This window comes from Macaca mulatta, chromosome 1 (assembly GCF_049350105.2).
Source record: "Macaca mulatta isolate MMU2019108-1 chromosome 1, T2T-MMU8v2.0, whole genome shotgun sequence".
NCBI classification, from domain to species: Eukaryota; Metazoa; Chordata; class Mammalia; order Primates; family Cercopithecidae; genus Macaca; species Macaca mulatta.
The window spans coordinates 42,549,548-42,569,944 of NC_133406.1; the positions used below are offsets into that span (position 1 = coordinate 42,549,548).

At 37.6% G+C, this 20,397-nt stretch overlaps 1 protein-coding gene across 4 annotated transcripts in view; it reads left to right on the forward strand.

Moving 5' to 3' along the window:
• RNF2 (ring finger protein 2) overlaps positions 1 to 10,854 on the forward strand; it is a 55,110-nt gene extending 44,256 nt beyond the window's left edge. For 3 of the 4 annotated variants that reach the window (XM_078001394.1, XM_015121931.3, XM_028851391.2), the window contains 5 exons: positions 271 to 431; positions 1,762 to 1,977; positions 6,761 to 7,033; positions 8,486 to 8,657; positions 8,889 to 10,854. In XM_078001394.1, coding sequence (XP_077857520.1) covers positions 271 to 431; positions 1,762 to 1,977; positions 6,761 to 7,033; positions 8,486 to 8,657; positions 8,889 to 8,990 — 924 coding nt within the window. In that variant the 3' untranslated portion in view covers positions 8,991 to 10,854. The remainder of the gene's footprint in view (positions 1 to 270; positions 432 to 1,761; positions 1,978 to 6,760; positions 7,034 to 8,485; positions 8,658 to 8,888) is intronic. The other variant, XM_078001395.1, reaches the window with a different exon arrangement.
• Positions 10,855 to 20,397: the final 9,543 nt, after the last annotated feature.

Below are 20,397 nucleotides of genomic sequence, written 5' to 3' on the forward strand. Positions count from 1 at the left end.
GCTAATTTCCCACTAGTAAGCTTTTAAATACATGAATATGTTATCTTTAGCATTAAAGTAAGAGCATTTATATAATATAGTGGTGGTGGGGCTGAGGGAAGCTGTAGGTGATTATAGCCAAAACAAAATTAGCTGTGAGTTGACAATGGCAGTGGCTGGGTGATGGGTACATAAATGTTTGTTTTTACCATTTCCAGTATTTTTATATGTTTGAGCTTGTCCATAATAAAAAATTAAGTAGCTTTTAATTTTAAAGTGACTCTTTTACAGGAGGCAATAACAGATGGCTTAGAAATTGTGGTTTCACCTCGAAGTCTACACAGTGAATTAATGTGCCCAATTTGTTTGGATATGTTGAAGAACACCATGACTACGAAGGAGTGTTTACATCGTTTTTGTGCAGACTGCATCATCACAGCCCTTAGAAGTGGGTATGTTGAAAAGAGTTATTATACTAGGTACTTAAATTGTACCATGAAAATGCTTTCCAGGGTGTGAGAAATACTTTTTCTTTTTCTTTTTTTTTTTGAGACAGAGTTTTGCTCTTGCCCAGGCTGGAGTGCAGTGGTGCAATCTTGGTTCACTGCAACCTCCGCCTCCTGGAGGTTCAAGCTATTCTCCTGCCTCAGCCTCCAGAGTAGCTGGGATTACAGGCTTGTGCCACCATGGCCGGCTAATTTTTTTTATTATTTTTGCTAGAGACGGAGTTTCAACACATTGGCCAGGTTTCAGCATGTTGAACTCCCGACCTCAGGTGATCCACTGGCCTTGGCCTCCCAAAGTGCTGGGACTACAGACATGAGTCACTGCACCTGGCCGAGAAATACATTTCCTTTCCTTTCTTCTTTTTCTTCTTTCCCCTTTCCTCTTACTCCTTTCCCCTTTCCCTTTTCCTTTCCTTTCCTGAGATGGAGTCTCACTCTGTCACCCAGGCTGGAGTGTAGTGGCACGATCTTGGCTCACTGCAACCTCCACCTCCTGGGTTCAAGCGATTCTCCTGCCTCATCCTCCTGAGTAGCTGGGATTACAGGCATGTGCCACCACGCCTGGCTAATTTTTCTATTTTTAGTAGAGGGGGAGTTTCACCGTGTTGGTCAGGCTGGTCTCGAACTCCTGACCTCGTGATCCACCCGCCTTGGCCTCCCAAAGTGCTGAGATTACAGGCGTGAGCCACTGCACCCAGTCGAGAAATACATTTTCTATAAGTGATTGAGAACTAGAAATCCTTCTGAAGTGTAAGTTTTAATTGTAGGAAAATCTTTGTATTGAAATCACTGATTTTTAGACACTTCATAGGATGAGTATTTGTTTTGAGGAAATTACAAAGCGTAAAACCATGATTTTTCCACTTAAGTATATAAAATAATATACTTATGGAAGTATTATTTCAATAAAATAATTTATTACATATAAATTAACATATATATTAGTGGGTATTTTTTTCTTGCAAAGCATGGATATTGGAAAGGGGCAGTTTAAATTAGAAGAGAATAGATTTTTATTTCTAAGATGGTTATTTATAAATTATCTTTGGAAATACTCAAATTTTTTCTTTTGACAAGTGGTATAGAGTGTTTGAGGTTTCCAGAATCTTGCTTACCCACTAGTCAGAGTTTCAAGGAAATTCAGGTTAATCGGTTTACATTTCTGTGACTTATTAAAGGTATTGGAATTAAGGTGAATATCCAGAAGCCAGATATTTTTGTCTTAGTCCAAAGATACTAGCATTGTTTACATTTGCTTTCCCCTCCTTTTATTTAGCAACAAAGAATGTCCTACCTGTCGGAAAAAACTAGTTTCCAAAAGATCACTAAGGCCAGACCCAAACTTTGATGCACTCATCAGCAAAATTTATCCAAGTCGTGATGAGTATGAAGCTCATCAAGAGAGAGTATTAGCCAGGATCAACAAGCACAATAATCAGCAAGCACTCAGTCACAGCATTGAGGAAGGACTGAAGATACAGGCCATGAACAGGTATATGGGAAAGAGGGTCAGAGAGGGTAGCTATTTTTCTGAATACTTTATTAACAATTAAATTTACTGTTTGAAAAAGTTAAAATACAGTAACAAATAGTTGTACTGCATGATTACTTTTCATGCAGGTATAATACATGCCTCCAGGCATAATAGGGTATTTTATTAAAAATACTAGAATCTCTCTTGTACCTACTTTTTTCTCAACTTACCATTCTGTTTCTCCTCTTCTTTTTATAGCAAAATTCCTTGAAAGAGTTGTATCTCCAATTCTTTTCCCATTCTTTTATGAACCTCCTCCAATCAGACATTCATCCTCACCACCCCATCATATTGCTGTTATCAGTGTTATTAGTGATCTCTTCATTGTGCCATCTAATGGCTGATTCTGAGACCTCATCTTACTTAGCAGCATTTGACACAATTAATTTCTCCCTTCTCTTTAAATAATTTTCTTCACCTGGCTTTCAGGAGGCCATCGTCTCTTGGTTACCTTTGTATGTCATTAACTGTTCCTTTACTTGTTTCTTTTGTACTTTTTATTTCAGTTTCCCTAACTGTTAAAGATGGTGTGTCCCAGAGACCAGTGTTTGTTTCTGTCAAAATCTGTCTCCAAATTATCTTATTCAGTTTTATGGTTTTATTTACCATCTGTATGCTGATGACTCCCAAATTTATATAGCCAGCCTGGACTTACCTGAATTTTAGACACATCTCCTTATGGGTATCTAATAAGCATCTCCAACTTAACATGATGAATACTGAACTTACTCCCTACTTCTCTTCATTCTTACTTATTTCGGGTGATGGCAACTCCATCATTCTACTTGCTTAAGCCAAAAACTTTAGAGTTTTTTTTGAGATGGAGTCTTGCTCTGTCCCAGGCCAGAGTGCAGTGGCACCATCTTGGCTCACTGCAACCTCTGCCTCCTGGGTTCCAGCATTTCTCCTGCTTCAGCTCCTGGGACTACAGGCGCACACCACCACACCTGGCTAATTTTTGTATTTTTTAGTAGAGACGTGGTTTCACCATATTGACCAGGCTGGTCTCGAACTCCTGACCTTGTGATCTGCCTGCCTCGGCCTCCCAAAGTGCTGGGATTAGAGGCGTGATCCACCACACCCAGCCTTGGAGTCGCTTTTAAATCTCTTTCACACATCCTGTATTCCAATCTGTAAATAAATAAATATCTTTTGCTTTCTCCATAGTATATCCAGATTCATTCAGGCCACAACAGTCTTTCATTTGATGTATTGAAATAAGTTCCCAACTGGTTTTTCTGCTTCCCGTGCTTACTCCCACATAGTCTATTCTCAGCACAGCAGCCAGAGATAACTGTTAAATTGAAAGGAAGATCATGGTTTTCCTTTGCTCAGAGCCCTCTAATAGCTTCTATTCACATTCAGATTCAGGCTAAAAACCAAAAGACTTTAATGATGGTTTCTAAGACCCTATATCAGGTGGGCATTTTCCCTATCCTCATCTTCTTTTCCTCTCTGACATTATCGTCTGATTTATTCAGGCCTCAAGGAGAATCATTATTTTCCATAGAAGGAGATAATAGTAAAGCCCCATCTCAGTTTAGTGGTTTTCGCCTTGGCTGAACATCAGACTCACTCAGAAAACTTGTAAATCTCAAAGCTTTAGGCATCATCCCCGTCCCAGTAATCAGGGTCCAGGCATTTCTGCTTTTAAGGTTCCATAGATGATTCTGGAGTGTAGTCAAGGTCAAAAACCACTGACTTAAAGGTTAAAAGATGTGCTCCCTTCTAACAGTATTAAACTGACCTACCACTCTGTTTACCAAAGTATAATGTACTAAATGTTAAATATATTTATTTTTAAAAGAATTTTACATTCCTAAGAGTTGGAAGGACTTTAATGGTTGTTCAATTTAACCTTTTACTAAAAGCAGGACTCTCCTTGCAAATATTCCTTTGGTTTTACTTGTACATTTCTAGTGGTGGGGCTGTGTGATAGGCACTCCTTTCTTTTGTTAGCAACTTTATTACAGCTTCCTTATTGTTCTTCAGACTCACCAAGCATTCTTCTGCCTCAGAGCCTTTGTACTTACACTACTGTATTTCAGGAACCCTCTTCCAAATAATCCACATGGCACACTACCTCACTTTCTTAGCAGGTATCTGCTTAAGTTGTCATCTTCCATTCTAGGACTCTATAATTCCTTACCCTCCCTGCCTCATTTTTTTCCCCATAGCACGTATCAATCTCTGATGTGTGACCTGCTACACTAGAATATGACCCCTAAGAGGGAAGAGACTATGTCAGTATCATTGATTCTTATTAACACCATTATTTAGAACCATGCTTGGCTTAAAGTAGTAGCTGCTCAGTAAATATTTATCGATGTGTGAATTTTTAAGTTCTTCCTTTACATTGAATTAAAATTAGTCTCTTGTGTGCAGCAGTGTGGGTTTGTCTTATGTTGAAATGCTTATGTTGACTTTTACATATATTTCAGATTCTACTTCTGTGTTTTCAAATACTTTTATATAGATATATGTTCGTACATGTCCCTCCAAAGGCTTAATATTCACATTCCTCATTTCTTTTTTGTTCCTCATATGACACTCAAGATTGGTGTCATTCTTAAAATGCTACCCTCAGGACAGTATGTAGTATCATAGATGTGATTTGATAAATGTAGGATATAATAGATTATTAATGTTCTTTATATGAACATTATTCTTTAAACACTGCCTGCAGTTACATTAATGTAGCTCTGTCACATCAATCCTTTTTTGGAAAGAGGTATGGGATAAAAATAAATATATTGAGTCTTAATAAACCTGTTAGGTCATTGTAATTTATGATCAACTAAAATAACTTTTCGTTTGCTTTAGTTGTGGATTTTAGAAGATATTTTCGTCTTTATGTTGTGCTATTAATTTTTCTTCCCATTATTTTAGCCTGTTCATACCTTTTTTTCCAAAAGTCGTGATAAAAGACATATAACAGAATTTTCCATCTTAACCATTTGTAAGTGTAGGGTTCAGTAGTGTTAAGTACATTCTTTTTTTTTTTTTTTTTAATGATCAGCTCCTCAAAGCTGAACATTCACAATGTTGTGCAACCAATCTACATGACTCTTTTCATCTTATAAAATTGAAACCCTGTATCCATTAAGCACTAACTCCTCATTTCTCCCTCCCCCCAGTTCCTGGTAACTGTTGTTCTACTTTGTTTCATGAATTTGACTTCCTTAGATACCTCACATGAGTGAAATCATGCAGTATTTGGACTTCTGGGTTTTTTGTTGTTGTTATTTACTATTATTAATTTCTCTTTTTACTTGACTATAGGCCACCAAGTTACGTATTTGTACTTTGGTGCCTGGTTTATATTACTTAAATGACCTCAGCATGTCTATTCATATTGTATGTGGTAAGATTTCCTTCCTTTTTAGGGCTGAATAATATTCCATTATGTGTGCTTATATATTTTTGAATCATAGTTTGTTATTTAACATACTGGTCATCCCCTGTTAGTTTTGCAATGATCTATAAATTTTACAAGCAGGATTTTTTTTTTTGGAGCATGAGTTCTTGAGCATCTTTCCTAACTATTGGACTGTTATTTCCTTGTTCTGGCCATAAACATAATGACAGTATTCTTACAAATGCAAGGCATTCTTTCATATTTCTTTTTTATCATATATTCCTTCTTCTTTTTTTTTTTTATCTATAAAGTTAGTGAGGCAGGCAGTGTGGTAGAAATAATGTGGTCTGGTTCACATCCTAGCTCTAGCTCTGGCACTTACTAGCTGTATAACCTTAGGCAAATTATTTAATCTTGTACGTGAGTTTCTTTGCTTTTCTCAACTAGAAAATGACAGTAATGGTAACTGCCTTGACAGGTTGTTTTGAAGAGTAAATAAGATTGTATATATAAAGTGCCTTGCCCGGTAATTAGTTTTAGTGTCTGAGCTTGTTAGAGAGCAGCTTCTGTATCCACATTGGTTATTTAGATACCATCACATTTTCCTCAGATTCATTTTGTATTGCCTTAGCTGACTTTGAGGAAGGTCAGCAGGGAGAAAGTACTTACTATTCTTCTTAAATTTTGTTTCCTTAAGAATTTCTTTAAAGAGGCATAAATATCTTCCCTAAGAACTTTTACATTTTCGTATCTGAATCATGCCTTTCTTCAGACCTGTAACCTCATGACATAAAAGGATCACAATATAAAGATTTGTCAATTAATTCTTAAAGTCTTTTGTTTAATAAAGAAAATTATTTTTAAGAGATAGCGTCTCACTCTGACCCAGGCCAGAGTACAGTGGAGTGATCCTAGTTCACTGCACCCTTGAACTCCTGGGCTCAAGCCATCCTCCTGTCTCAGCCTCCCAAGTAGCTGAGATAATAGGTGCACCGCCACCCCCAGCTACTTAACGTTTTTTGTTGTTGGTAGAGACAGGATCTTGCTTTGTTGCCCAAGCAGGTCTCAAATTCCTGGCCTCAAGCTCCTCCCATCTTGGCCTCTCAATGTGTTGGGTTTACAGGTGCGAACCACCATGCCTGGCCAGTAGAATTATTAAGTGAATAGAAACAGTTGTTAAATTATTTAAATGTTTGCCTGTGAGTGAGAGAGATGTTTTTAGACCTTTCAGGAACATGTGGGAAACAATGTCATCCAACTCAGAGCAAATTCAGTTACCAGTATGTTTTGGAATTCTAAAGTTCAGTAGCAAACATGTTTCAGATTTGTTGCTTTAAAGGCCTGAAAGTAAATTTTATGCATCCTTTTTTCCCTCTTGACTAGACTGCAGCGAGGCAAGAAACAACAGATTGAAAATGGTAGTGGAGCAGAAGATAACGGTGACAGTTCACACTGTAGTAATGCCTCCACACATAGCAATCAGGAAGCAGGCCCTAGTAACAAACGGACCAAAACATCTGATGATTCTGGGCTTGAGCTTGATAATAACAATGCAGCAATGGCAATTGATCCAGTAATGGATGGTGCTAGTGAAATTGAATTAGTATTCAGGCCTCATCCCACACTTATGGAAAAAGATGACAGTGCACAGACAAGGTAAGTGTGTGGATTAGTTTCAGATTATCTAAATTCAGAATGTTTACTTTGGAGGTAAAAGGCAGTCTTGTGTAAGAAGTAGGAGCAATATTTGTCATCCCATTGATTGTGGTGGTTCAGTTACTAGCTGCCTAGATTGTTCTTTTCTTCCTTCCTCCCTCGTGCTTTCCACCCAAAGTTGCACATCTGAAAGGAATGACTCTCCTTGGTAAAGAAGGTAAAGGGGCCCATTCAAATTTCTCAACAATGATACTAGAGTACCAATAGGTTCTAAAACTCATGCTGGCAAGAATGGCACTTTACCACCGTATCTCCAGCACACTGCCTGCCATTGAGTACAGATAAGCATCAAATATTTATTGAATGAGGGATTGAATGATATATTATGCTTTAGAAATCCTCAAATTCACTTTTTTTTTTTTTTTTTTTGAGATGGAGTCTTGCTGTGTCACCAGGCTGGAGTGCAGTGGCGTGATCTCAGCTCACTGTAGCCTTTGCCTCCTGGATTCAAGCAATTCTCCTGCCTCAGTCTCCTGAGTAGCTGGGACTGCAGGCTCGTGCCACCAAGCCTAGCTAATTTTTATATTTTTAGTAGGGACAGGGTTTCACCGTGTTGGCCAGGATGGTCTCGTTCTCTTGACCTTGTGATCTGCCTGCCTTGACCTCCCATAGTGCTGGGATTACAGGCGCAAGCCACCGTGCCTGGCCTCTTTTTTTCTTTTTTGAGATGGAGTCTTGCTCTGTCTCCCAGGCTGGAGTACAGTGGCGCCATCTTGGTTCACTACAACCTTTGCCTCCCGGGTTCAAGCGATTCTTCTGCCTCAGCCTCCCCTGAGTAGCTGGAATTACAGGTGCCCGCCACAACACCTGGCTAATTTTTGTATTTTTAGTAGAGATGGGGTTTCACCATGTTGGCCAGGCTGGTCTCGAACTCCTGACCTCAAGTGATCCACCTGCTTCAGCCTCCCAAAATGTTGGGATTACAGGTGTGAGCTACCACACCCGGCCCAAATGAACATTTCTATGCTTAGTCTTAAAAAGACATTTTAATTCTTAGACAATAAGAAATTAGCTTCTATTCTGTTTCTGTTGCTGCTATAGCCAGCAGATTCTGGTCATTCAGGTTTGGGGGATATGTTGTTCCTTTTTCCCCCTTAGTGCTTTCTGTATTTGTTTGATTTTTGTCACTGTGTATCATATTTTGCAGAAGGTAAGGTAGGTAAAGCTTTCGTGGACTGACAGTAAGATATTGAGTGTTTACTTTTCCCTCTTCTGTGCCTACCAATAGGAAATTTAGATTGTAGAGCAGTAGATTTCTGATATTATTTTGTCAACAATTGAGACATTTCCATTTTACTTAGTTTTTAAGAAATGTATTAGTTCCATAATTTAAGTACATTTTTCTCATTGGCATATTCTAGATATGAAATTTTTAATTATTTATTCTTCTAGATACATAAAGACTTCTGGTAACGCCACTGTCGATCACTTATCCAAGTATCTGGCTGTGAGGTTAGCTTTAGAAGAACTTCGAAGCAAAGGTGAATCAAACCAGATGAACCTTGATACAGCCAGTGAGAAGCAGTATACCATTTATATAGCAACAGCCAGTGGCCAGTTCACTGTGAGTATTTAAAATAATAGGCTGTTGAAACTGGGAGCACATTGACCAACTGAGTGGCAAGTGGTGGGGTAGAATCTAATAAATAATGTAAAAAATCGTAACACAGTGTTAAGTAACAAGTAGTTATTCCTAAGATTGAAAAAAAAGATTCTGTGGACTTCAATTTTAGTTTCATTTCATTATTGTAGTTTGTGCAGTTTTCATAATTTCTTTCTTTCTTTTTTGTTTTAGGTATTAAATGGCTCTTTTTCTTTGGAATTGGTCAGTGAGAAATACTGGAAAGTGAATAAACCCATGGAACTTTACTACGCACCTACAAAGGAGCACAAATGAGCTTTTAAAAACCAATTCTGAGACTGAACTTTTTTATAGCCTATTTCTTTAATATTAAAGATGTACTGGCATTACTTTTATGGACAGATCTTGGATATGTTGTTGAATTTTCTTTCTGAGCCAGACTCGTTTACGCTATTCAAATCTTTTCCCCTTAATTTAAGATTTCCTTTTTGGAAGGGATTGCAATTATTCAGTATTTTTTTCTTTCCTTTAAAAAAATATATCTAAAATTTCTTGTTTTTTTTTTTTCCCCACAAAGTGTGGTTCCACTTGGAGCACCCTTTTGACCCAGGAGTTTTTCATTTTCTGTATTCTTATAAGATTCAGTTGGCTGTCCTTTTCCCGCTCCCCTTAAACGATTTTTAATCATGCAGAATGTTAAATATGTATTCTGACTTTTTTTCCCCCGGAGTCTTGTATATTTATAGTTTTCTATATAAACTGTAGTATCTTCATGAAGACCCAAGGCTCAAATTTACTGTCCTTAAAAACAATTCTCATAGGATTATTCTTTTCATGGTATTTTCTTCCATAATATCTCATTTTAAAAAGAAGTTCTTTATGAACTTAGTGTCCATTGTCATGCAATGTTATTTTTTTTCCATTCTTTTTCCCCGTAATTTTGGAATTTCTGGTCCTGGAAAGAATCAAACAAAATCTTAAGTTCTATGAGAACTTGGTTCATTGACAGATTTTGCTGAAGAAAGAAAAATTAAATTGGTAGTAAAATATAGTCTTCAGGTATATATTTGAGAGTGCTTTTTTTGTATTAGTTCTGCTGTCACTTCATTTCCTTTATTATATGTGATTTTTTTCCCATTAAAATACCAGAGATAATGGAGATATTTTGCACTTTAGCCTTGATGAAAAGTACAAGATATGTTCAGAACTTCCCTAATTTTTTTCTTATTTGTAGCCACATAAGTTTCAAGAATAACATGGCACACAGAACAATGGAAAAAAGTTTGTTTCCATTGGAAAAGTATATCATTTTGGGGTTGCCACATCAGTTTATAAATTTGGCGCTCTTCTAACTACACTCTGTAGAAGGTTAATGGAGCTTGAGCCCTGCTTTGATACGTAGTGAAAGATAATTCTGTAGAAAAACGTCAGCCAGTAGGGTAAAGTCATTCTACTGTTCTTAATTTTTATGCTGAGGGACAATGTTGGGTGTTTGGGAGCCAGAAGGCTTTTTTGACAGGTCAGAAATAAGATTGACTTGTGTGTTGTATTTCATCTCTCTCCAGACTCTAGGTATGTTTCCAACTTTATATATCACAGTATTTAAAAATACATGTTTGCATTGAGAAATTAACCCTAAAGGGTTTTTGATAGGAGGGTGTAGACCTCCAGTACCTTTGTAACTAAAGCCTGTCTAGTCATTGTAAATATTTATCTGTCAGTTTTGACAGATTGGGGCCAGCTTGATGTTTTAAATCTTCAGCCCGGTATGAAAACTTAAAGGTATATATTCAATTTTTTACCATTTTATTGAAAATATTTAAAATCTGTTTTTACAGGTTTTTTTTTTTTTTGTAATCTGTGCCATGAAATTTGAAAACCACCAAAAATCAAGGGAACTTTTATATATTCAGTTCATTTTCTGGTGTAATGTTAAAGTTGTATAGATTATTAATGCATGCCCACTGAATATAACCCTGGTTTTGTGATAAAACTGCTTAGATTTTGTTGATGACGTTAGATTAGTAGTTGCATTAAATAACTAAATTCCCATTGTGATTATTAATTGAAATTTTGTCTTTAAGCAGAGAGTTACTTGTGAATATAAGCTTTGCGCTTAGAGAATGTATGTGTTTTTATCTGTCAGTATGGGAGGATATAAACTGCATCGTTAGTGAAATTATTGGTTGTGTAATCCTTTGTGAAATATAATTCTAGGTATTTGATAGGGTATTGAGTGTATTTTGTGTGTGGATGTGTGTTGGGGTAGGGGGAGAGGAGATGCTATTGGGCATCACTACCAACCAAGGTTTCAAAAAGTATTATCTAAGTAATTTCTGTTACCACTATCTCAACTGAGGAACAAAAGGCTCACCACATGTGGTGTGAAGGCTTTGGGTACTTATTTCTAAATTTTTTTAATGGTAACATACACATAATCAAATTTACAATTTTAACCATTTTAAAGCACGTAATTCAGTGGGGTTAGGTAAATTCACTATCCTGTGTAATGATCACTACTGTCTACTTGTAAAACTTTTTCATTACCCCAAACAGAAACTCTGTGTGCAATTAAAGTAATGCATTTCTCTTCTTAACCCTTAGCAACCTCTATTCTACTTTCTCTTTTTGAATTTGACTATTTTAGGTGTCTCGTGTTAAGTGGAATCACACATTATTTCCAAGGTTCATGTGATAGCATGTATCAGAATTTCATTCCTATTTATGGCTGAATAATATTGTATGTATATGCCACATTTTGTTTATCCATTCCTCTGTTGATGGAGACTTTTGGTAATACTGCAGCGAACATTATTGTAGAAGTATATAATTGAGTTCTGCCTTCTGTTATTTTGGGTATATATGAAGGAATAGAATTACTGCATCATATGATAATTCTATGTTTAATTTTTTGAGGAACTCCAAACTGTTTTCCATAGCAGCTTCATTCTTTTATATTCCCACCACCAATGAACAAGGGTTCTGGTTTTTTTGCATCCTCTATAATACTTGTTATTTTATTTTCTTCTTTTTAAAATAACTATCCTAAAGGGTATCCTTATGATAGCTGTCTTATTGGATGTCTCCTTTCATTGTGGTTTTAATTTGCATTTCCCTAATAGCTTGTGATGCTGAGCATCTTTTCCTGTACTTATTGGCCATTTGTGTATTTTCTGTGGAGAAATGTGTATTCATGTCCTTCACCCATTTTTGATTGGGTTCTGTTATTGTTGAGTCGTGGGCATTCTTTATTCTAGCTAGTAATCCATTATCAGATACATGATTTGCAAATATTTTCTCCCATTCTGTGGGTTTTCTTTTGATTCCCTTGATAGTGTCCTTTGATGTACAGAATTTTTTTGTTTTGGTGAAGTCTAGTGTATGTGTGTTTTTTCTTTTGGCTGTGCTATTGGTGTCATATTCAAGAAGATTGCCAAATCCAGTGTCATGAAGATACTCCTCTTTTAAGAGTTTTGTAGTTTTAGCTCTTGGTCTTTGATCCATTTTGAGTTTTGTATATGGTGAAAGTTCAGTGTCCAGCTTTGTTCATTTGTATTTGGATATCCAGTTTTCTTAGCCCTTTCTCCACTGGATGATCTTGGTGCTCTTGTTCTAAATCATATGTGAGGGTTTATTTCTGGGTGTTGTATTCCATTGGTCTATATGTTTGTTCTTATGCCAGTACCACACTATTTTGATTACGTTAGCTTTGTAATAAGTTTTGCATTATATAATTTCTAACCCTTTGAGCCTTAGGAAGACAGTATTTCCTTTGTGTACATTTGAGAAGACAAAGGCTCAGGATTCTGATTTGGATAACTAAATGTGAGGTAACTGAAATGCCAAGTGAGAAAAGGCATCTCTTAAATTCCCATTGCATTTCTATCCAGAAAAGTTTCAGTTTCCCCCAAAATAGCCTCAAACCCCCCCCCCCCCAAAAAAAAATCACACTCCAGAGAATTATCACTCTTGACCTGTCTGGAACCTCACTGAAAAGCTCTTTTCTCTGAGCATGTCTTTGACTGGACTCAGCTCACTTTGCTTAAAAAGCTCTATTTGCATGGTGTTTGTGAAAAATAGTTCCCTGCAGTTGTTTAACACAGCAGTTGCCTGAGGCATGTGGGGCTAAAAAGCAGCTGACTAAAAAGTAAGAAATGTAGAGGGTTTTGAAAAGTTCCATTATGTTCCTGGGAATCTCAAAGGCCATGCTTATGTGCAAGACTGTTTGCATGTCCAAGAAAAAAATCTAAGGCACTAACCTCACCTGTAGCTGGCATTGAGGCTGTGTGCCAGCAGAAAGTGAAGGGAAAGCCACAGTTGTAAACTATATGCTGGAGTTTTGAAGGCATATCCCAGACAGAGTGCTTTAGCAAGACAGAGACTTACTGGTTCAGAGCATTTGAAGAAGTTTGTCTAGTTATTAGCTGACCGCTAAGCTAATGAAGCAGAGACTTCAGTGGTCACAGCAGAGAATGCACACATTACAGGGTTAGTCAAAAGAAGGCCACTAAACAGCAAACACAACAAACCCTGGGGACCTAAAGGGATTCTGATTTCCAGAGTTGCCACATTGTATTACAGTCATCTCCCCAGTATCCACGGTTTTGTCCTCGTGGTTTGTTACCCATGGTCAACTGCACTCTGAAAATACTAAATGGAAAATCCCAGAAATAACTCGTAAGTTTTAAACCTTTGGCAATTATTTCTTCAAATACACACTTTCTGCCCCTTTACCTCCTCTCCTTCTGGAACTCCAGTTCTGGGTGCTAGTACAATTGACAGTGTCCTACATGTCTCTGAGGTTCCACTCCTTCACTCTTGTTTTTCAGACAGGATATTCTATAATATCTGCACACTGTTCTGAGTAGCCTGAGAAAATCTTGTGCCATTCCACTTGGGACATGAATTATCCCCGTGTCCAGCATATCTTTGCTGTATATGCTACTCGTCCATTAGTCACTTAGTACCTGTTATGGTTACTAGGTTGATTGTCATAGTATTGCAGTGTTTGTGTTCATTTTACTTAATGGCCCCAAAATGCAATGGTAGTGATGTTGACAATGTGGGTATACCAAAGAGAAGGCATAAAGTGCTTCTGTTAAGTGAAAAGATACGAGTTCTTGACTTAATAAGGAAAGAAAAAGTAAATTATGCTGAATTTGGTAAGATCTGTGAGAAGAACAAATCTTTTTTCTATGTCAGAGTTGAGACAAATCTCATGAAATTGTGAACAGTATATTGCTATGATTGTATATTGTTGATCTGCCTAATTGATAAACTTTACCATAGTTATGTGGGTGTAGGAAAAAACATAAGAAGTACAGGGTTTGGTACAACCTGTGGATTCAAGGATCCACTGGGGATCTTAGAACATATCCCCAAGGATGAAGGGGGGACTACTGTATTTTAAAAGCCTAGTTTTCAACAGAAAATTACAAGACATATAAAGAAACAGAATTGTCTATGAGGAAATCCAGATGTTGAACTAATTAGACAAATACTCTTTGTCAGCTTTTAAAAACATGTTCAAAGATCTAAAACCATGTCTGAAGAACTAAATAAGAGAGGAATGTCTCACCAAATAAATACCAATAAAGAAATTATGAACAAACCAAATGGAAATGTGGACTGAAAGATAAAGGAATCAAAATTTAAAATTCACTAGAGTCTGAACAGTGGATTCAAACTGGCAGAAGAAATACCTTGAAGACAGGCCAATTGAGAATATCCTGTCTGAAAAACAAGAGTGAAGGAGTGGAACCTCAGAGACATGTAGGACACTGTCAATTGTACTAGCACCCAGAACTGGAGTTCCAGAAGGAGAGGAGGTAAAGGGGCAGAAAGTGTGTATTTGAAGAAATAATTGCCAAAGGTTTAAAAATTTGATGAGAAACATTACCTGCACATTTAAAAAGCTCAACAAACTACCATATAAACTCAAAGAGATCCACAAAACTAAGAGTACTGTGAACAGCATGAGAAAAGCAATTCACAAACAAGGGGTCCTAAATAAGATGAACAGCTCACTTCTCGTAATAAGCTACCATAGAGGCCAGGATGCAGTGAATGCACATTCCCAAGTACTGAAAGAAAAAAATAGCCAAGAAATCTTTATCAGTAAAATTATTCCACAAAAACGAAGGAGAAATTAGTAAGACATGCCCACATAAACAAAAACAAAGACTATCACTAGTAAACCTTAACTACAAGAAATACTAACGGGAGTTCTTTAGGCTGAAATGAAAGATTAGATAGTAACATGAGTCCACACAAAGAAATAGCACTGGAAAAGGTAACTGAGTAAATATAAAAGACAGTATAAATGTGTTAGCTCAGGCTGCTATAACAACGTATAGACTAGATGGCTTAAACAACGGATACTTATTTCTCATTCTGAAAGCATGGAGGCCAGAAAGAAGTTGCAGAATATTTTCCAGGTGCTGAAAGGAAACTGCTAATCCAGGTACCTTAGCAAAAACATCCTTTGGTAATGAAGGGAGAAGAATTTGCTGCCAGCAGACCTGCTCAAAAAAGAATGGCTAAAGGAAATTCTATAAACAGGAGGGGCATGATAATAGAAGGAACCCTGGAACATGATATATAGAGAAAGGACGCAATGAGAAAAAAAAAATGACTAAATTGAATACACTCTCCTCCTAAGTTCTCTAAATGTTACTTGTTGGCTGAAGTAGAAGTTATGCCATTGATGTTCAAAATGTATGTAGAGTTAATATTTAATGATTATAAACAGGAATAGTTAAAGGGAGGTAGGTTTTCTATACTTCACTTGAATTGGTAAAATCAGTAGACAAGTTGTTTTTATCTAATAGAGCAACCACTAAATGTGGTTTTATAGTGTTTATGCAGAGATACACTCTAAAAGTAGAATTCTGAAAAATGTTCAAGTAACAGGCAGAAAATGAAAAACAATACAACAAATACAGAAATACATTGTATTTCTCAATAGAAATACAATGGGAATTTAAGAGATGCCTTTTCTCACTTGGCATTTCAGTTACCTCACGTTTAGTTATCCAAAATCCTAAGCCTTTGTCTTCTCAATGCACACACAAAGGAAATACTGTCTTCCTAAGGCTCAAAGGGTTAGAAATGATACGACGCAAAAGTTATTACAATAAAAAACCCACTTAAGCCCTAATATATCAATAATTACATGAAATGTAAATAGTCTAAATATACCAATTAAAAGATTGGGAAATTAGTTTAAAAACATGACCCAGCTGAGGCCGGGTGCTGTGGCTAACGCCTGTAATCCCAGCACTTTGAGAGGCTGAGGCGAGTGGATCACGAGGTCAGGAGATCAAGACCATCCTGGCTAACACGGTGAAACCCCATCTCTACTAAAAATACAAAAAATTAGTTGGGTGTGGTGGTGGGCGCCTGTAGTCCCAGCTACTTGGGAGGCTGAGGCAGGAGGATGGTGTGAACCTGGGTCCACCTCCTGGGTTCAAGCAATTCTCCTGCCTCAGCCTCCTGAGTAGCTGGGATTACGGGCACGTGTGCCACCACAGCCGAATAATTTTTGTATGTTTCTAAATCATCCATGGGTCAAAGAGAGAGTCTCAAGGGAAGTTAAAAGCAAACAACTCTGGACTGAATGAAAATGAAAATACATCAGAATTTATAGGATATAAAGTGTTGAGGGAAATTTATAGCACTAAATGCATACCTTCAAGCAGAAGAGTCTCAATAAATTACCTCAAGAAACTAGAAACTCAAGGTCCAAGCAGAAGGAAGGAAGATAAAAGCAGAAGTAGATGAAATAAAAGGAGAATTACAATGAAATAAAAGGCTGGTTATTTGAAAAGATCAATAAAATGGACAAATCTCTAACTAAAGATAAATGAGAGAAGGAAAGAAGACACATATTATCCACACCATGGATGAAATGGGGGATATACTTACCACTACATACCCTACTGACATCAAAAGTATAAGAGAACAAACAACTCTACACATGTAAATTTGATAGATGAAGTAGACCAATTACTTAAAAAACAGAAGCTAACACAACACACCTGATATTAAAAAGATAATTTACATAGCCCTCTAGTATTAAGGAAATTGAATGCACAAATTAATAACTCCCCAAAGAAACCTTCAAGCTCCAGTGATTTCACTGGAGAATTCTACCAAATGTTTAAAGAGGAATTAATGCCAATTCTACAGTCTCTTTCAAAATATAGGGGAGAAGGGAACATTAATTTATTTCATGAAGTTGTTATCACCCTAAACCAAAACCAGACAGATAGTTAAGAAAATCACAGGTCTGCATTTTTGATGAATATAGACTAAAAATAAAAAAAAAAATTTGGCAAGTAGAATTCAGTAATATATACAAAGAATTAAGTATTAATGACTTGGAGTTTATTTCAGATGCAAGGCAGTTTCAGTATTCAAAATTCAGTTAATGTGATCTTCCATATTAAGAGGCTAAAAAACAAAATCAACTGATGCAGAAAAAGCAGCTGATGAAATTCAACACCCATTCATGATTTATAAAACTCTCAGAGGCCTAGCATGGTGGCTCATGTCTGTAATCCCAGCACTTTGGGAGGCCCAGGCGGGTGGATTGCTCAAGCCCAGGAGTTTGACCAGCCTGGGCAACATGGGGAAACCCTGTCTCTACAAAAATTAGCTGGGCGTGGTGGCATGCACCTCTGGTCAGTCCCAGCTTCTTGAGAGGCTGAGGTGGGAGGATCACCCAAGACAAGGAGGTTGAGGCTGCAGTGAACCCTGATTGCACCACTGCACTTCAGCCTGGGTGACACAGTGAGACCCTGTCTCAATAAAAACAAAAAACAACTTTCAGAAAATTAGGAATAGAGGGCAACTTCAACTTGACAAACAGCATCTACAAAAAAATCCTATGGCTAACATTATATTTAATTGTGAAACACTTCAGTTCTCCCTGTGATTGTGAACAAGTATGCTGTCATTACTTATTCATCATGGAAATTCTAAAAAGAGAATAAAGAAATAAAAAAAATGCATACAGATCAAAAAGGAAAAACTATCCCTATTTGCAGATGACATCATCGTCTACATATAAAATCTTCAGAAATGTGTAGAAACACTTCTAGAACTAATAAGTAAATTCAGCAAGGTTGAAAGATGCTAGATAAACATAGAAAAATAGTATTTCTGTATATTAGTGATTAACATGTGGACACTGAAATTTTAAAATATCACATAACTTTTTTTTTTTTTTATAAAAAGACTTCTTTGTAAATATACAAGTTAAAAGAAAAAAAAAAGTAGCTTTTATCCCAGGAATGCAAGGTTGGTTCAACAAACAAGTCAACTGATGTAATATACCAATAAAGTACAAAACTGACATAATCATCCATTACAGATCCAGAAAAGCATTTGAAAACAAACTTCAACCTTCTGTGACTAAAAAAAAACCTCAACAAAAGAGGAATAAAAGGAAACGTATTAAAAAGGCATTTAAGAAAAAACACACAGCTAATTTCATACTTAATGGTGGTAGAATGAATGTTTACACCCTATCTTAATTTTCTAAGGTTTTCATAACAAATTATTCCAAACTTGGTGGCTTAAATTTGTTCTCACAGTTCTGGAGGCCAGAAATCTGAAATCAAGGTGTCAGTAGGGTGGATTTCTTATGGAAGCTGTGAGGGAGAATCCATTCCATTATACTGTCCTAGCTTCTTGTGGCTACTGGCAATTTGTGGCATTCTTTAACTTTTGGATGTATCACTCCAGTCTTTGCCTCCCCCCCCACTTTTTTTTTTTTTTTTTTTTTTTTTTTTTAAGATGGAGTGTTGCTCTGTTGCTCAGGCTGGAGTGCAGTGGCGTAATCTCGGCTCACTGCAGCCTCTGCCTCCCAAGTTCAAGCGATTCTCCTGCCTCAGCCTCCTGAGTAGTTGAGACTACAGGCATGTGCCACCATGCCCAGCTAATTTTTTGTACTTTTATCAGTAGAGATGGGGTTTCACCATGTTGGCCAGGCTGGTCTCAAACTCCTGACCTCAGGTGGTCCACCAGCCTCAGCCTCCCAAAGTGCTGGGATTACAGGCATGAGCCACCATGCCCAGACTTTGCCTGCATCTTCACGTGGCCTTCCCCTCTGTGTCTATGTCTTCTTTTCTGTCTAAGGACAGCTGTTATTGGATTTAGGATCCACCTTAATCCAGGATGATTTCATCTCAAGATCCTTAATTACATTTGTAAAGACCCTTATTCCGAATAAGGTCACATTCTGAAGTCTGGGTAGGCATGTCTTTTGGGGGCCACTATTCAATTCATTATAGTACACTCTCAGATCCCTCAAAATTCAAGTCTGTCCCACAGGCAAAATACCTTCATTCAATCCAACATCCCCCTAAATCAACCTATTCCAGCATCAACCTGTACATCTAATACCTCTTGTAAATATTTTTTAACCCACAAAGCCCCAAATCTTACCTAATCAGGTATGGGTGATACTCTTGGGTATGATCCATCGTAGGGCATAATTCCTTTCTATCTGTAGACCTGTGGACTAGAAAACTATCTGCTCCCTAAATACAATGGTGGGACAAGCATTGGATAGCCAATCCCATTCCCAAAGGGAGAAGGAGGAATGAATTAAGGTATCACAGATCCCAAACAAGCTCAAAACCCAGCAGAGAAAATTCCATTAGGTTTGACAGCTTGAGAATTACCCTCTGCAGCTTAATGCTCTGCTCTCTGGAGTCATAGTGTTCCACACTCTGGGTCCATGGAGGCTCCTTTGGCTCTCCAGGGGGGCCACCTGTCTGCCCTCTGCTTTTGCACCTGTGCCTCTGCTTTTGGAGTTATTCTTCTTTCCTCTCAAAAGGTAGCACATGTTTGCGGTTGAGTAGCCCTATCAGCCTGTTCCCTGCCTGTAGAATTTTGAGAGTCCAACAACCTTTTGCATTTTGTATAGTCTCTGTCCCTTTCATTCTAAGCCGGGCGATGTTTCTGCTGCTATAACATTCTCAAAATCCTTGTTTGTCTCCCATGTCTCATCCCATGGAGGTCCATGCCATTAGACAAGGGAGATCTTGTTGATTGATAGACCTATCTCTTGATAGATCCTTCCTGGATAACCCCATCTCTATTTCTGGCTTTTGCTAAGACAGTTGATTACATCCATGAGTCACACACCTAATCTCTTCAGCAAAAGGTTGTCCAGCTGCTCCCTTGGCCCTCTCTCCACAGCATGCCTTTCCAACAGTATATTTGTTACTTAGCATCCTCTGCAATCAGGATAGGATGAGACTCTCGAAAATCTTCAAGTGCTGGTTGCTTTTTGCCTAATAGTTACCTCCTCAATTTATCTCTTTCCTCTCAAATTTTATTCTAAGCAGCAAGGAGAAATCAGGCTGCGCCTTCAACACTTGTTACTTGAAAATCTCAGTTAAATATCCAAGTTCGTGGCTTATAAGTTCTAGTTTTTACCCAACAGTAAAACATAACTTAGTGGGTTTTTCTGTTTGTTTTGTTTTGACATGTAGTCTCGCTCTGTCACCCAGGCTAGAGTGCAGTGGCGTGATCTCAGCTCACTGCAACCTCTGCCTCCTGGGTTCAAACAATTCTCCTGCCTCTGCCTCCCAGGTAGCTGGGACTACAGGTGCACAGTGCCACACCTGGCTAATTTTTTGTATTTTAGTAGAGACGGGGTTTCACTGTGTTGCCCAGGCTGGTCTCAAACTCCTGAGCTCAGGCAATC